We start from the raw sequence: 19,068 nt of genomic DNA on the forward strand, positions 1-19,068 counted from the left end.
GCTTAAGGGAGGGATGGATTTGGCTTAACTCACATTAAACAACAGCTACACATTCATGTGCATATGCTATGCCAGACAGGGCTAGCTACAGCTCTTCTCAAAAATGTGCTGGCCCTGGACATTGCTGTGTAAGAGTCACAGGTGAGTGGAGTCACATGGGCTTCCCTAGAGAGGCTTTGCAAAGTAGAGAAAGTTTGAATTGTCTTTTAAAAAGAGGAGAGGCATGATTGAATAAACGGCATGTTTCAGGATGGAGAAGTGGTTTGGCAGGAGCAGGTGATTCCTGTTTGAAAAGGGGCAGGTAAAGAGAGTTGCCCTGCTGGAACTCTCAGCACTAGTAGGCTGCAACTGATGGTGAACCTCATGAGGAAATGGGACTCATTAGTAAAGAGGCTCAGTTTAAAAATTGTTGGGTGGGGTGGCGCATGCCTGTAATCCCAGCACTTTGGGAAGCCAAGGTGGGCGAATTGCTTGAGCCCGGGAAGTCAAGGCTGCAGTGAGCCAAGATTGAGCCACTGCACTCCAGCCTGGGCGACAGAGTGAGACCCTGTCTCAAAATAAACAAACAAACAAAGAAATACAATTGAAATTAGCAATTTATATTTGATATGGATAAGTTTGATATAGTTCGTTCCCAGGGCTTCCTAGTCAGGTAAGTACGGTCATTGTTTTTTGTGGGGCTGGATAGAGGATGTAGATTCTGGAGGAAATAAGTGTATAGAGGATAGATGAATTACCTAGGGAGAAGACAGTTATGCCTTGGGCCAGGATTGTGACTGTGGGAATGCAGAAGAGAGAAATTTGAACAGAATGGTAGGGGAATTGGTTACAAATGGGTCTGGGAATAGAGTAATGAAGAGATGAAAAGGATGTGCTTTGAAAACTACAAGTGCTTGCAGCTCATAGCACTGAATGGGTTACACGCTCTGAATCTTTAGTTAGCAACCACTGTTTTCTAAAATGAAATAAAGAGAAGAAAAGAAAAAAAAGGGAGAGAAGCATGAATGTCCACATAGCTTTTCTGAGACCAAAATAAGCCAAGCTAATGTCCGGTAGTTCACCTAACAGAAACAAAAAGAATAATTCGCATGTAGCAAATGATAGCTGGCTGTGGCTTATTTTTTACCTTTATTTTTGTTTTTAATCCCCACTAGCAGCTCCTGATTGTGTCACTTGATAACGTTTCCATTCTAGATACGAGGGGGAGGAAAAGGTAAAAACAAACACATTGTTGATTTCACAAAAAGGAATAATGCTCAACTGTATTCATGTCTGGTTGGCTCCTTGGTCATATTATCCCTTACCTGCCACACCAATTCCTGCCTCAGCACCTCGGAGATGGCACCTCCCCTTGCTGCTTCCATTCCTCTGCTGGACACATGCCGAGGTTTTTATTAGCTAAAAATCCCAAGAGGCAGAAGCTCTGTGTTGATAAAGTCAATAGCTCATTGCATGCTGCTGGACAAGCTCTAACTTTTAACTCTCTTCTGCCAAGTGGCAGTCTGCAATGTCTTTGTGGAACAGACGCTGTTCCAGGTGCCAGGGAAACAACTGGGAACAAGGAAGGCAAATATCTGCACCTGAATGGAGCTTCCATTACAGCAGGAGACAGACATAAATAGACTTCACCTGGTACTGCGTACTTGAGAGAATGAAAGCTGATTGCAATCAAAGAGGATGGTCAGGGAAGGTCTCCCGAAGAAGGTGACAGCAAATAGTAACACCTACCTAGTTGAGTTATTAGGAGAATTAAAGCGTCTTCTGTGTTAAAAACATCTGGCGAACCACTGACACAGGGTCAGAAGAAATGGCTGGCCATTATCTTTCAACAATAAATTTACAAAGCATAATGAAATATAACTGATTTTGAGCTGCTCGGATTTGGTTCTTGTATGAGACAAGGCGATAATTTTTATTCACAAGGCCATGTGCTCCAAAGAAAACAATGCTATCACTGATACCACCTGCTTATGGAGAGAAAAATATGAAAGCAATGTCCTCAAACTTCTAGCTGCATCTGTGCTTCTGCCTAAAATCTGGTATCCTAAGTAGGAGAGAGGTTGTGAATTATCAGGGCTTTTGCTTGATACTTATTTTCACGGATCCAATGCCTATACTGGCTCCTGCCAGGGACTGTTTGGCTCAGCACTCTACTTCTAGCTAGCATTGTGATTACACAATTTGTTGAATGCAGGAATAAACTTGCCTATTTATGACCAATGTCACAGCACATGTCAAATCTCAGTGTCACTGGGCGCTTTCCCTAAAGGTCTACAAGAGGAAATATGTCATGCTTGAGTTAATGTTAAGAGGTTGATTGTTTAACCTGGAACTATAATTCCAAATATATATCCTTATGTTAAATCAGTTTTTTTTTTTTTTCTCATTTATCTCCAATGTATCCACAAGAAGTTTCCACAGTAGCTGTTCTAGCTTCTTCCTTCCTATTGCAGCTATACCATTCCTTCTGGTATGGAAATCATATCAGAAGCTTCCCAGGAAGCATCTTCCAGGTTGTGGTTCCCTGGACGGTCCCATCTCAGCTCAGTTATTCCTCCCCTGGCTTTTTGATGACCCCCAATCAGCAGAGTTAAAAGAAATTGTAATCACGTGGTGAGAATTAATGAAAAAGCCTTTATATTGGATTCCTTGTTTTTCCAGCAAGGACTTCAAACCCTGCTAACTGCAGTCTTACAGCCCTTGGAGGGGGCCGTAGCTCACCATTGTTCTGTTCTCAGCAATCCCAGTGGGAGCTTATCTGTTTTCTGGGAGAAGCAGAGCAGCCAGATGAAGAGATGGGGCAGTGCCAAGGAGAAAATGATACTCAGCATGCAGTGCAGATCCCTCCCTCCCCTGTTCCCTGCTGTCGGTCTGCTGCTTAGAGGGAAAGGTGCCTGGTGGCTCTCTGATCGCCGTCCTTTCTTCACATTCCTAAGCCTTTTATTTGGTGAAAGGAGCATCTGGCTGGATAGCCTCCTCCTTATCCCAGGACACTTCCCGAGTCCTGTCTTTTGGCTTTTTAATACCTTATTTTCCCCTTATGACTGTAAAGTGGACAGTGTATTTATGGTTGAAAATTGGCTGCTATAGCAATATTAATTTTAAAAACAGAGTTTTGGCACATATTCAATATTACTATGGAAACAGCCGTTTCTAACAATTCACTGATAAGATATAGTTCAAGGACTGAGGTCTGTGTGGGAGGTTTTTACCATCCACCAAATTGACGATCTACTTGTCAGAATAGCAATTCACAAGAACTGCTCTTCGAAGTTGTATTCCTTTTTTAAAAAATTTAGAGGATGAGCATTCAAGAGATGCCTTTATTTTGCTTTATATATGTAGACGGAAGATAAATATTCTAACTGGCATGTGAAAGACACAATGTGTTTAAAGTAATTTTTCCATGAATCACTAATTCTCTTAATTGCACATAATGGTCTTACTTGGTTATTCGATGTAACACTAAATACACACACAGACACAACTAGTTTCAGAAATGCACATATTGAAGCTGGAATGTAACCTGTAATCAATTGGCACATTCAAACATTTTAACTTGCCATCTTAAACTGTCTCCACATATTTCTATGTAACTGATATACATACAACTGAATTCCAGGAAAGACTTGAAGTAATTCACTGCACTGTAGTGTTTTCCAGGAGCCAGTTTTTAACCCCAAATATTGCCTCCATTTTTAACCACAAACATACTTCTGTTGGTTTTATAAAACGCAGGGATGAGAGAAAGGACCTCAGGGGGGTGATGGTGGCACTGTTAGTTCTTGAGTTCCCTCACTTTAAGTCAAAGCTTTCATGTTTGCACCTCCATTCACTTGGAAGTATGAGGTTATATTTTCCAAAACATCCTGCAATGCTTCATATTTTTTTCAGGACTCCTTCTGATATGTTTATTGTCTTCACATTATTTCAAATGCTGTCATTGGCCCTAAATATCATGAAAGATAGGTCCTGATGCTGACAACAGAATTTGTCTCATTTCTTTTATTTCCAGCTCATTTTGTGTTTTCCAAATTAGATGAACTCTCAAGCAATTAGTAACAGTTGATTCTGATAGGTCCAGATTGCACACCCTTCTACCAGCGCCACATCAGCACAGTGAGAGTGATAACCCGAAGCGCCTCCTTGTTCACACGTTCGGCCCTGAGTAGATGGTAGGAGTTCTGAAATCCAAACAGGATCAAGAAAATCAATCAGGGGAAGGTCACTCAGGGTAATAAACAAGAGCAACCACATGGATCAAAGTTCTCGTACTGTGTGTATGTCCTATGAGAAGCTCTTTATCCACTGAATGCTATAATTCTCAGAACAATTCTAAGACATGGGAATTGTAGTCCCCGTTTAGTATACTTAGTCTACATATACTGTGGGAAAATGGTATGCGAGCGGAACTCTTAACCACTTCATTACACAGCCAGGAGTGGCAGAGGTAGGGCTACATCCCAGGCCTTGAATTTTCTCTTTCATTATTATGACATTTCTGAGAGAAGTGAGAAAACAGTAAATATCGGCTAAGTATACTAAACAAGTAGCAAAACTGGATTCAAATCCCTTTCTGTCTGCTTAGCAAGTGCATGCTGTTTCTAGTTCCCCTTCAGAAGAAACAGTATGAAATTTCTTTTCTGGGATTAAAAGGAAAACACACATTAACGTAGGCTGCTACGACATTCCAGCATACAATAATCAGGATGGAAGTTTCAAAATAGGTTTTGACGGTTTCACCATAGAATACCACGGCATAACCTTGCTTGGGTCCTATATAGGCCAGAACCCAGTTAATGTTTCAGAATAAATTCTCTTTGAGGAGAACAAATGAAACATCTATTTATTTTATTCTGCAGATATGGAGTTCAAAGTAATCACAGTTTAAATTAATCATATATACAATATACATGTTTAAAAAGTGGTTAATATGATAACTGACTACAGATAGCAGCATGTCATTTTTTAGGGGAAAAAAACAACTTTACATGATATTTATAATTAATTTGAGGTATGTCTTTTCAGGAAAGGGTTATTCAAAAGCACAGTGTTAGAGCACAACCAATCCAAATAGGGCTGGCCTTAAATCTCGTCCTGCACCTGGAGGCCTTCATCGTCAGTTCATGTGTCCCAGCACTTTCAATTATCAAAAGATCCATCCTAGTGCCGTATATTTTAAGCACAGTTGAAGAATAGTGGAGCAAAAAAAAAAGCCTTTCAACCATGGGAATTTAAAAGCAAAGGGCCCTGAAGAGGCGATTTCAAAACCCTACTCATTCAGTTCACTCTAAAGCTTAATGACATGCCCTATTTGATACAGTTAGGGGAACTCTTTCATCAAAAACTTTATATGAGACTGGGAATTGCAATACTGGGTTTGTAGGTTTGCTCCCTTGGTCATACTGCAAGGTCCTGAAGGAATTCTAGTTTATCTTTTAAAAGCAAGTAGAATTAGGGATAATGATAAATGGTATACTAATGACTACTACTATGTTTATGTGTTTGAGAACTTCCTATAGGCTGTGCTTTTTGTATTTTGCATTCTTTGTGTTTTATTTGGTCCCATCCTTTGAAATAGATATTAACATTCCATTTTATAGGTGATGAAAATGAGTTCCTCAGAGGTGAAATAACTCGCTGTGTTTGCACAAGTATTTGGCAGAGCCACGAATCAAACCCAGGTCTCTGCCTATAAAGACTGATCTCTTAACCACTTCATTACACAGCCAGGACTGACAGAAGTGGGGCTGGATCCAGGTCTTGAATTTGCTCTTTTATTTTTATCACATTTTTAAGGACAGCAAAGCAATGTAGATGAAGGACTTGGTTTCTCAGGAGTCCCAAAATATGTGAAACAGGTCAGCCCTCTGGTTCCACCTGAATTGGGGTACTAACAAGGACTCAGGACCCACTCCCATGAGTCCCTCTTCCTCTCCTGTTGCAGAATAGCAGATGAGAGGATCTAGGCAGCCTCAGTTTACCCAATGTAATCAATCTCAGGCTGAATGAGAAGAAAAGGGCCTGGAAAAGTTTAGAAAACGGAGACAAACCAAATGATTTTTCTCCTGTGTGCATGGGTGTGGACACTCCCAGCTCTCTCATCCAGGAGAACTGCCATTTCCTCCAACAGATGACATGATTTACCAGACTGATTAAGATGAAATCAACATCTAAGAACAAGAGTGTGCATTTTCTAAAGATCACTGGATAGTACTAAGGTGTTTTGCTGGTCAGATTTCATCTGCCCTTCTGTGTCCCAGCCTTTTGACCTTTCAAGCCCAACTCTATGGTTCTGTTCCTCTTTCCCAGGCCAGAGTTATCTTTATTGATAAAACATATAATTATTTACAAAAGCATGGCCACACAGTATGGATGGAGAGCTTGCCCTCTAGTTGACATAAACTATTTTTCTAAAAAACTACTGAACTCTCTCAAATTCTACATGCTTTACTTCAAAAGCTCCAGTCATTGGAGGATGAAAAGTTGCCATAACCCAGAATTTTTGACAGTATTGTGAAGGGGAGATGGGGTCGTAAATGTGTTTCTAATGATCTAATAGTACTATATTCTTGAATGTCTCCAAGGCACCTAAGACCAGCTTTTCCCAACCTGACCTCATATTCTTCCTACACAAACCTCATGTGAACCCAATTTTTCCTCATGTGAACCCAGTTACAATGATTGACATCCCAATCCACCTGCTCATCTAATGTGGTATCACCAGCCATCTTCATCCTTCCTCTCTTCCCCACTACCCCACACAGTCTGACACGGAGTGATGCTGAATATACCTCAGAAATCTCTCTCAACCATTCTTTCCCTTCAATTCTCACTCCTTTGCTAAATTTAGAACTAGCTAATCTCTTATCATGACTAATAAGATAAACTAACTGCTCTGCCTCCAGTTTCTTCCCCACCTACACTATCTCCCATCCTCCACCCTGTTACCAGATCTTATCTTGTCATGCTTTTGCTTAAATATCTTCAGTGGCTCCTCACTGACTACAGGAAAAAGTCTGAGTTCAGTGTGACATTCACATTTCTTGACAAGATCCTTCTACTTTACAGTATTTCCTCTCCCCAACTCTTTTCATCCTTTCCCAATTCAAACACACATTCATGGTCAATGTCTTCGGTCACACTGGGTTTCTTACTGTTTCCCTAAATTCTAAGGACTTTTGTATCTTCTTGCCTTTTATATTTTGTTTTTGTTCTTGTTCTTGTTTGGAGACAGAGTTTGGCTCTGTCGCCCAGGGTGGAGTGCAGTGACATGATGTCTGCTACATCAACCTCCGCCTCTCAGGTTCAAGCGATTCTTCTGCCTCAGCCTCTCAAGTAGTAGGGATTACAGGCAGCCGCCACCACGCCCTGCTAATTTTTGTATTTTTAGTAGAGATGGGGTTTCACCATGTTGGCCAGGCTGGTCTCGAACTCCTGACCTCGGGTGATCTGCCTGCCTCAGTTTCGCAAAGTGTTGGGATTACATGTGTGAGCCACCGAGAGTGTCTCATTAAAGTGGAATTTCCTCCTTGGAGTACTTGAGCATCCATTAATCCTTCAAAGAACAATCATGTCTCATTCCAATCTTGCTCCACCTATGCCCCAAGACAATTCATCACACCGACATAACACCTATCTGTAATGTATTATGGTTGTGTGTGTGTGTGTGTGTGCGTGTGTGTCTCCCACTTCTCCTATTTCCAGAATTTGAGCTCCAGATTCCAAACTTGTATTTGTCTTGGTATTTTCATTTCCTTGCTCAGTGAATACTCAGTAAATGGTCAATAAGTATTGCTGAATGAATGCACAAACTAATGAACCACATTTGAGCAAGGCTTATTGTGAGTAGATCCCAGACAATGCTATGAAGATATTAGAATATTATATTAATTATATAATAATTTAAACCAAGACACAGGGAACAAAAAGCAGAGACTAAGGATAGAAAAGATACTTAAACTCTCTAGGATGTTAAACAGATTTCATTTGTAATAGATTGGTTTGGTAACGTGGGGATGAGTCCTAGAGAAAGCTAAATGAGAAGGTAAAAGAGTTTTCTCCTGATTTACTCTGACAGAAATACGTCTTTGAAAAAAATCAGTTTAAAAATTCAAACAGTACTTGCTTTCTGTCTTTAATATTTCTATGCAACTCAGTCCCAGTTTCATGTTACCCATTGTTAAACTGATAGAGTTTGGGTTTGCTAAAGAGTGTTTTGCAAACACATCGGGATTAACATTAATCAAACCACTGTGTAAAAATACCAACTTTGAGAGCCCAGGATCCAGCTCCCTTTGACAGGGCTCTACCTGCCGCTTTCTGTTGCTAGATGCTTGGAGTCAGCGTTAAGCGCATGCGCCTTTACAACCATTCAATTGCCATGTCGAATCCGAATCAGTGATTCCTGTGGAAACCTCTGGGCGAAACCAGCGTGTCACAGTCCCTCCTCTGTCTCAAGAATTTTTCCCACAAGACCCAAATAATTTAATTTGTTTCCTTTCCCCAAACAACCAAACGAAACAAAACTGTAAAACAACCATTTCTTCAGTCCCAAATCAGAACTTTTGGCAAGGGAGGAAAGAGATCATGAATAATACGTGGCTATAGATCTAGAATCATTTTACAAATATAAATGTGGGCTCATCTTTTGCCTTTGTTGCTACGTGAATGATCTCAGTCACTGAGATTGAGACTGAGCAAATACAGCAGATATTTCATGCCAAATTTTCTGACTGTAGACTTTAGATGCTAGATATATGATCACTTGCAAATGATTTGAGAATAAGAAAATCTTTCTTTTAATACCTTGGTCTTTTTACAGTACTGAGTGGTACCAGCTTGCTCTGGTTGGTCTTCATTCCTGGGTAGTTCCATTGTCCTGAATATTTATTTGCCTTTGCTGTAGAATGCGCATCCCAATGATTTCAATCTTTCCAGTTGGCAGATGACTTGATCTCGGACATTTTCACCGCTATTGGCTCAGTGACCCTCGCCTTGTTACTGATCCTCTTGCTGGCCATTGTTGCTTCTGTTGTCACCTCCAACAAAAGGGCAACTCAGGGAACCTACAGCCCCAGCCGTCAGGAGAAGGAGGGCTCCCGAGTGGAAATGTGGAACTTGATGCCGCCCCCTGCGATGGAGAGACTGATTTAAGAGCATTCTGTCCCTTCAAGATAGGGATCCACACACTGTGAATGTGATGACTGTACTTCAGGGGTCTCTGACATACCTGACGATGTTAATCTGCAACCGGGATTACACTGGAACTACAGGAATGATTCCTTTAACCACCTTAAAGACTTTCACAGTGGTTCCACTCGACACCATTGTTTTATTATGTTGTATCACCCAATCACGAAAAAAGTCTGTGCCAGTAATTTCAGCCTTATAATTAGCAAAAACATCTTCCAGAGAATGAAGTCTTCTGAGCAAAGCTCCAGTGTCTATCACTGAAACTCTTTCCTCCTTTCAACCTGGGGAGAACTTTTAGTTTTCATTTTAGGTTTCTGTACTTTCTGTAGTTTCTGTGTAAACATATGGCAGTTTACACAGAAACTGTAGTTTCTGCCATATGTTTACACAGAAACTACAATAAAAAATTGGCTACATTTCTCACTTCTCCTATCATGTGGTCAAAGGTTATTGTTGTATACCAGCGATGGGATACTCCTGTATACTTTTGTCGTTCATTCATGGATTCAGAGAAAGCCATGGGAATGACCTGTGGTTCAAAAAAGTGACCCAATGGCAACAAATAAAAATCAAAATCTGGTTGTTCTCCTTTCTGAGTACTTTTTGCATTTTTGTGACATTACGTGTGACAAAAGTAACCTCTAGGAACATTTGAAGAACCTGTTTATGAATTAGATCTTTTAACTAAATCATCTCAAGTTGGTTACATTTTAAAATTATTACTCTTTGAAAAGGGTTGGTTAAGTCAAAATGCTTCCTAGATAGAAATCAAAACAGGAGGAAAACTGATATTCTCAAGTTCGAAAAATCAAGTTCTTTTCTTCCAACTGCTTTTAGGTAAACCAGTGCCAAACAGTGACATTGTCTAAAGGTAAGAACTCCAAAGTTAAATGTGTGCACTTTAAGGAGAATGTGTATAAGACTATGGGGTGTTTGGAGAAAATGCTGGGGCTTCTATTTTTATATTTTTTTCTACAAAGCATCTGGTTATACTTTTATATGTGCTTTGAAATATATGAAACATGCTACTCTTGTAGAATATAAATAAAATTTAAGAATAGATGCCTATATATTCTGGGTATATGCTCAACATGTCTAATGACATGAATTTTTAAGTCTGGTCTAGAAGAATCCATCCATCTCAACTATTCAAGGATATCATTACAGCAACTTCCCTTCTCTTCTACGTCATCAGTTTTCCCATTGTCCTGGGGCATCCCTATCAGCACCAAACATGCTGTCATATTTCCTATCATAAAAAAGTTATCTCCTGTGGCCCTCATCTCCCTCCAGTAACCACCCCATTCCTCAACCCCTCTTTTCAGCAAAACATCTACAAAGGAGTTTTCTGTATTTTCGGTTTCCCTTTCCTTTTCTCTCATCCTCTCTTGAACTTAAACTAATTTGGCTTTTCTCATCACCGCTCCATGATCTCCACATGGTCAAACACAATGTCCAGTCCTCAGTCCTCAGCTTACCTGACCTCTCTGAAGCATTTGAAAGAATTGTCACTCCTTTTGAAATATTTTCCACACAATGGGACACCATTTCATCTTGATTTTCTTCTTAACCTCACTGTCTATCCCCTCTCCATCTCTTTTGATAGTTTCTCCTCATTTCCTTAAACTCTGCTTTATTTTTTTCCATGCTGTTTATCACCCCCTGAGAGGTTGCGTATTTTGTTGTTGTCGTTGTTCTCTATTTTCTCTATCTAGAATTTAGGTTATATGAGGATAAGAACTATTTTTTTTTTTTTACTCCAGTATCTCTCACCTAGAACAGGCCTAACCCATAGGGAAAACACAATAACTATTTTCTGGATAAATTAACAAATAATGAATGAATGGTGCTCAAATTTGTACCTGTCACCAGAGACATCCGAAAGTGCCCAAGATTTGTGTGGGCTGTCACTGGATGCACTGGTCATGAAACTATCATGGCTCTGTAGCCCATCTAATGTCTTACTCAATCTCAGGCTTTTTTATCCATATCCAATATTGCTTTAAGTGTAAGTTCAAGAAGAAGCATGTCTCCAGTGTCTACCTGTGAAGTATACCATGAGCTATATTTATTTTTGCATTTCATTTGATACAACTTCTTAATAGAAGTTCATATGGAAAAGAAAAGAAAGAGCTCATGCTTGGAAAAATAAGTAGCTGAGTTAAACACACACACACATACACACACATACAAACTAAAAAGATCACAGGATATAAAATGGTTCTATTGGCTTAATTAATCTGAGTATTTGCTGTATTCCAGTATCTAGCTTAGAGCTTTGCATAGGAATGTATGTCCAAATACATGGATAAGTGAGTGCATGCAGGCATGAATAAATGAGTGATTCTTTCCATGTGGACACTCAAGTACACGGACATTTACAGGCTGCCCCAGCAAGCCAGATCTCTTTATCTTTGAAAAAGCTAAATATTCAATATCTAACATCAAGAATGCTTCCAAATTGGCCCCATGAAGTATTTGTACTGAACTATCTTTAACAATGTAGACCTTGTTTTAGTGAAAAAGTATAGTATCTGCATAATCAATGATGGTGCAGCTTTTTAATTGAGTGCATTTTCAAAATTTGTGTTAGGATTGGTTTCAAAGACCACAACAAAACACCACAGCAATTCCTCTCATGCTTATTTACAATGTGACATTGCCACCCCTCCCACCAAGAGGAATCTGTTTGCCTTCCCTTTGAATCAGGGCTGGCCTTGTGATTTGCTGTGGCTAACGTAATGCCATGGAAATGGTGCTCTGCCAGACATAAGAGGCTTGCAGCTTCTGTTTTCGCTCTCCTGGAAGGCGACCCTCAGACTGCCATACTGTGAAGAAGCTTGGAATGAAAATAACATGTCAAAAGAGAGTCCCAGCCAAGCCAGGTGTCCCTGCTGAACCCGGCCTTAGTCACCGTGCCTGCTGGTTGCAATTACTTAGTGACCCACATGAGAACAGCAAAGGAACCACCAGCTCAATCCACAAAATCATGAGAAACAGTACGTTGTTTTAAGCCATTAGGGTTTAGAGTGATTTGTTACATAGTAATAGATAAATGAAACACAATTATTCACATCAATGAGGCAACCTAAGGAATACGGCAATATGAGGTACTTCTTTGATTCTGATTTCTTTGCTTTTAGAACTGCTGCTCTGGGAACTGGTGGACTGTACAGTGTTTGTTTGCAGAGCAACAATAACTAGTACATTATGAATAAAATATGACACCTATATGTCAGATTTCTCTCAGGATGGCAAATAAGGGTGAAGAGTCATTTAATCCAAATGCAGGTCCAGGAGGCGCTGAGGGTCATAGTCCTTCTAGCGCAGCTGTTTGCAGGGTTTGGGGCATGGTGTAAAGTGGACACAGCCGGCCTACTTCCTGCCCTAGGGTGAACCCTGGCCCAAGGTAGCCAATGTAAAAGGCACACATCTGGTGTGAGTTTATAGGGAATGACAGGAAGCCTCCTTCAAGTGGACTCTCATGTGGCTTCTGTAGTCACAGTGAGTGCAAAGACAAGCAGGAAATAACAAATGACTGTGACTTAAATCAGCTGTCAAGACTTCCCCTATTTTATTCCTAAATTACCACCGCTTAATAGATCCTCTTATTTGAGACTGAGACAGGCATGGTCCCACAGTCTGGCCCTGTGTAGCCATAATTGTTATTATCATTACCAATTAGTATTATCTGCAGTAATTGAAGAGTAACAGTAATAGGGAATAGAGGTAGAACTAGAAGGCATCATAGCAAAGATAATAATGATTACTATAACAACAATGAGGGATCCTTTACTGAGCCCTCGCTAGAGGCCAAGACTATCTTAAGCTTGCTGCACTAAATGCATTATGTCTCATTTAGACCTCATAACAGCCTTTGAGGGTGAAACTTTTATCTTCATTTCACGAGCCTTTGCAGACAAAGAAACATAGTTTTAAATTTCTGAAATGCCCCATTCAGGTGATCTGAGCTTAATCTGAAAACTGGGAATCACACCTGTATTGCACTGGCACATCATGATAACATTATTGGAAAATGCTTAACTGCAAGTAAGCACACAATACATAGCATCCATAGCATCTATGATTACTATTCAGATGAGATGAAGTGTTAGTAGGACAAATGACAAGCAGCAGTCATGTTTAAATGGTTTCCACACTCCCACCTCCTGCTTTATCTGCCAGACAAACCAAATAGGTAACTACTTTCCTCCTATCCTCCTTCCCATTTATAATGTATTTGTAAAATAAGCAGGTTTTGTGCAGAGAAAGATAATTTTTTCATGTCATTCCCATAACTCTGAATTGCCGCATGATGGTGGCCCCATCCAACTAAAGAATTTAATTCATCTGTAAGAATAAAATAAATGGTACACACCAGTTGTATGTCCTCAATGAAATTGTCAGAAATAAATCAAAAGGTCTCAGGTGTCTCAGACCTCCAAACAACTAATGATAGAGGGTTTTTTTTTTTTTTTTTTTTTGGTTGTACATTGTAGAGATGACTTTATTATTATGGCTTTTTTGGCCCTTTTAGGGTTACTCCTTAAACCACTTTTGATAGAAAATCACCATCATCTTTTTTCATTAACAGCAAGAAATATTGGCCCATGTATCTTGATTTAAATCATCCTTCTGATAATGATTAGCTAGCCAACTTTCAACCTGGTTTTATACTCTGCAGGGGCATATCTGGAGTGAATATGACTTTTCAAGTTTCATCCTGCTTTCAGCAAAAGTGGAGTTTTTACTGCTGTGCATAGTGATGACAAAAATGCATGTTTCCCATTTAAACCGATTATCCTATGATTTGGTACCCAGGCTTTGCTTTACATGGTTCCAGAAACCTGGGAATAGCATCTGTCTAATATATTTGGCAGTGCCTGCCTGAGCACAGCTGCTTTAATCACCAATCACAGGGTCTCCTAGGATGGGAGGCAACAATCTCCCCTTGAAAACTGCTCCCAAATCCAGATCTTTCAGTTTGAAGTGGAGCATCTTTTAGAGGTGCTCATGGTTTGCAGCTTGAGGCTCCTGGCTCAAAATTGAGCGCATTCATGGCTGAAATAAGGGAAACTGAATGGAAGCAAATATAGGTGTTACGAAAAGTCCCTACAGTATAGGAGCTCCTGGACCCCATTTTGACTCAATCCTTCATGTCAAAGATTTGGCTTCAGCATGAATTAATTTATTCAGCTACATGCTCAACATCCAGCTTTGTATGGTTGCAAAAGTCTTTTACCATATGAGGCAGGTGGTCCACAAGACAACTTCTAGGTTAGCTTTCCCATACAGAGATCATTCAAAAACTCTATTTTTCAAGGTCAGTCCCATTTTCTAATGCCCACTTTAAAAAGAAATTGCTCTACATTTGAATCACTTGGGGATTTTTTTTTTTTTTTTTTTTTTGTAAAATATAAATAACTAGCACTAACCACCTGGAGTAGTTTAATTTGAAAATATTTTTTGCATAAAGAAAAATTAAGTTAAGCTGAACTTTACCTTAATTAAAGGTTAAAAATCATAATAAAAGTTTTCTTTTATTGGGTTTCCAAAGTCATTAGGTTTTCCAGGTCCAGAATATAGATATCCCATATAAAATATAGACATGAACCCAGGCTCAAATTTTTCTAAAAGTATTTATTATTTTTTAAATGCATTGATAATTGGTTCTCCAATAAACAGAAGGGAAGCCAGATGGTCCTCTTGATTGGTGATCTGAATAGAACATGGATTTTAGTTCACCACCCCTCCACTGCCAAATACCAATTTCATTCAAATATTGAATCTGCACTAATAGGACTTAAGTGTCTCAAATTGAACAAGAGCAAAAATCATCCATTTAATAAACTGTTTATCTGAAGCACCTAATGGCCCAAATCAGAGATTCCAATTATGCCAGTTTATTTAGTATTTATCATGTTGATAGAATCAGAGGCCTTACCATGGGAGAAAAAAGGATGAAGAAAATATCATTCACAATTAGAGAGTAAAATGTAATGTCATCATCCAAACTGACAGAGGGTAACTTAAATCATTTAAAATGAAATACAAATTAATTCTTCCACTTCTCCCTTGAAGAAACTGGCCAAACACACACCCTACTGAAAAAATCAAATTTGTTTATATTTACTAGAGTTCCAGTGAACTTTCAGAGTTCTAGTGACCTTCTGAAAGCATTTCAGTAGATTAACATCTGCCCTTAAGGGTTATTAGTCTAGAGATGAGATTATTATAAAAGACTCAAAGGTGTCAAAAGGGTAACTTATGTTGGAGAAGAGTGAAAATTTTTAAATATTGAAGTCTCTTTAGTGTCTTGTGATGAGCTGACTTCTGTAAGTATCTGTTCTTGTCAGGAATGGCAGCACTGGTAAGTCATCCAGGCTGTGATGGTGGCCTGCAGCAGTTTCCATCAGCCACTCCTATTCTCATCAGGCTGACTTTCAGAGGGCACTGCTGGACAAGGGTGGTGAGGATGTCCTCTTGCGTCGTATCAACTCTCCTAGGCCAGTAACATCTGCACAACTTAGCATTGCTCCCTTCACCCAACCTGGATCTCAGAGCTGCCCCTTCTTAATCACCAGGGAGCAACTGTAGGATAACACAACTCCTGCAACCCTGAGTTTAGTGGGAGACTAGGCCACTGCTACTGTCACACTTGCATCTCCTCAGAGGCCTCCCTCCATTCCAGACCACCCTTTCCAAGTACATTCCCTACTCCCTTGGAGAATTCAAGCAAAGCTCTCCACCTGTTCCTAAGGATGGTCCAATCTCAGGACACACAGACAAGAACCTGGCTAGGCCAGGATTCTACCAGATAGGTAAGCATCACTTAACTCTAATTAGAGGCCTACACAGGGATGTGGACAGTGAAAATCTGTCTAGCAACAAAAGCCCTGCCATCTTAGTGTAAACAGCCTCGGGCAGCTTCAGCTATTTTCTCTGGATCAGTGTCAGTCGACCCAGTTCACTTTCTCTTATTTCAGCATTATTGGCCTTTGCGACTTGGGAAGAGGAAGTATGATCTAACTTTTTCTTTCTCAGTGCTATTTATTTTTCAGCATTGATTTTTCTGTTTTGAGTTTAAACTTTATGTCTAAATTATTTTTTTGCTACCTTTTCCATCTAAAACTAGGAAGCAAACTAAGCTAACTTGTGACCTCTGGGCATCTCTCCTAAATTCTGCAACTCTCACATTCTCTCATGTATGAGATCACTGAGGTTAAATTAAATACTACAGGGGTCGAGCGCAGTGGCTTACGCCTAAAATCCCAGTACTTTGGGAGGCTGAGGCGGGTGGATCATGAGGTCAAGAGATCGAGACCATCCTGGTCAACATGGTGAAACCCCGTCTCTACTAAAAATACAAAAATTAGCTGGTTATGGTGGCACACACCTGTAGTCCCAACTACTCGGGAGGCTGAGGCAGAAGAATCACTTGAAGCTGGGAGGCAGAGGTTGCAATGAGCCAAGATTGCGCTACTGCACTCCAGCCTGGGTGACAGAGCGAGACTCCATCTCAAAAAAAATTAAAAATTCTATGGGAATTTGATGCTCTCTTTAGAGTCAGTCCCCTCCTTTAACCTTGACTAGTTTCTTTGAAACTGGTGTCAGCAAAATCCTTCTTTTGCTGACAATTTCAAAGATGCCCAGACCTTGAAGGTTTTTAGCACTTGCTTATCCCACCTAAGACTGTTCAAAACACAAGTTTTTGAATCATTCAAACATATCTGGGACACAAAAATCGGATTTTAAAACAAGTACATATATCCCCTTTGGAACACTACCCCAGCAGCATAAGAACCACCCCCATCTCCACAGTGGCCATGGCAGACCCTGCCCAAGAGAAGTCTGAGCTCAGATCCACCTAACCCTGCCCACAACTGGCAATATTTCTCCACTTGCCCTGGTAGTTTAAGACAAAGGACATAAACTTCTGGGAGCTTTATGGCCGCACCCATTGCCTGAGAAACCAGAATACTTCCCCTGGACAACTTAGGGCAAGCTCAAATCCCACTGCTACTAATGCAGCTGGTCCTGTCTTGCAAGTGCAACCTCCTGACTGAAGGCCAACAAACTCACATTTACAATACCTCTTGACAGAATAATACTGTTCCCAGGAAGGAGAAAATGGCTGCATGATCTCAGCTAACACCACTGCCTGAAACACCCTAACTAACCAGAGGTCCTTCATCTATGTGACAATTTCACTACTAGTGTAACCAGCATTTGAGAGAGCCAGCTCACTAAGCCTGTCTACAACCAAGGATTCTCACAATCTGTCTGAATCCCCTGTGATGCCATCAGAGTGGGTGCTGCCTACTGCTGGGAGACTTGAAGACAGGTCCTATCACTGGATCCTTTGCAAACATTCCCCAGCACCAGTCTGGAGTCTGGTAGCCACACTGGGTGGCTAGACCCAGAAGAGCAATAACAATCACTGCAGTCTGCCTCTCAAGAAGTCCCATTCCTAAGCTAAGGGAGAGAGCACCACATGAAGGGAATACTTCCAAAGGGTACTGTGGGAGAAAAAAATCTGAACAGTAGGGCTTGAGTCCTAGATCTTTCTGCTGGTTGGAAGTTTCTTATAAGAGAGACACAACTGCAGCACTGGGAGCAGTAGGGAAAGTGCGTACGTCCACCACAACAGGCAGGCAGCCTCTGTGATCATGAATGGTCTTGGAGAAGGGTCCTTGTTCCCCCCAGAAGACCACTACAGTCACATCTGGGGCTTCTCACATGGGAACAAAGCATGGATGCACTTATAGACAGCCTTTCTGGAACAATTCAAGTTCATTACAGCTCCACGGGAGGAGCACTCCACAGATTCAGGCCCGCACAAGAGGCAGAGTCACAATCCCTCCCTACTTGAAATATCAACATTTCTATAGAGGAAAAGAGGTGACTTTCTGATCTGAAGAGCCAGTATACTGGGGCAGGAGTGAGACTATGAGGTGGATAGCTTTCCTGCAGGCCTAGCAGGGGAGCTGAGGTAGCTCCCACCATTCACCCTGATAAAACCTCAGCACATCTAATTGAGAGCTCCCCCAGCCACCTTCATCAAGGCTGGGACTTCTGCCCACCATTGGGTATTACATCTACCCACCTACCTTACCTACAAGCAGTGCCTACCCAGGGATACTGCCCCTATTGGCTTGAAGCCTTAATTATCAACTCAGTAAATAAAATACCAGGGAAAAATTAAATAAATAAAGTGTACATTATGAGAGAATGAGATAAGTTTCAAGAAATCCCTGCCATTTCCAACCCCATAGGAGACAGTGAACTTGCCCACATACTAAGTACGTAACTACCATACTCAGGATCTGGAAAAGTGGGTGCACAAAGACTCTGTAACTAAGGAACTCATGTATAGTCTTCATCCCTAAAAGCACCAAGAATCAAATTAGGCTAAAATAAAATGCAAGCTAAAGTCAGATCTTTAAGAGGGAAAAAATAGAAATTAAAAAGAAAAAACAGTCTGTCAAATAAAAAATAAATTCAAGAACAATTGGAAGAAATAGTCTACCCAAAAGAGAAAGAACCCAAGAAGTAATTCTGGTAATATGACAAAACAGGATTCTATAACATCCCCCAAAAGATCATACTGGCTCCCCAGAAAAACCAAGAAGAAATCTCTGAAGTGCCAGATAAAGAATTCAACAGGTCGACTATTAAGCTACTCAAGGAGGTACCAGAGAAAGGTGAAAACTAACTTAAAGAAATTTTAAAAACAATCTAAGATATGAAGAAAAATCTTCCAGAGAAATAGATATCATAAATTAAAAAAAAAATGGAACTTCTGGAAATGAAAGACACACATATGGAAAAAAAAAATGCAGGGGAAAGTTTCAACAATAGACTAGAACAAAT

General features: G+C 40.4%; 2 protein-coding genes across 8 annotated transcripts in view; one reads left to right on the plus strand and one right to left on the minus strand.

The window, feature by feature from the left end:
* Positions 1-9,780, plus strand: part of LOC105484660 (crumbs cell polarity complex component 1) — a 279,683-nt gene extending 269,903 nt beyond the window's left edge. For 5 of the 7 annotated variants that reach the window (XM_071077580.1, XM_011746497.3, XM_011746496.3 and 2 more), the window contains one exon: positions 8,941-9,780. In XM_071077580.1, coding sequence (XP_070933681.1) covers positions 8,941-9,156 — 216 coding nt within the window. In that variant the 3' untranslated portion in view covers positions 9,157-9,780. The other 2 variants (XM_071077581.1, XM_011746495.3) reach the window with 2 other exon arrangements.
* LOC105484665 (DENN domain containing 1B) overlaps positions 1-19,068 on the minus strand; it is a 321,512-nt gene that overhangs the window by 10,042 nt on the left and 292,402 nt on the right. The gene's annotated exons all lie outside the window — the stretch shown is intronic.

The sequence above is a fragment of the Macaca nemestrina genome, chromosome 1, assembly GCF_043159975.1.
Source record: "Macaca nemestrina isolate mMacNem1 chromosome 1, mMacNem.hap1, whole genome shotgun sequence".
NCBI classification, from domain to species: domain Eukaryota; kingdom Metazoa; phylum Chordata; class Mammalia; order Primates; family Cercopithecidae; genus Macaca; species Macaca nemestrina.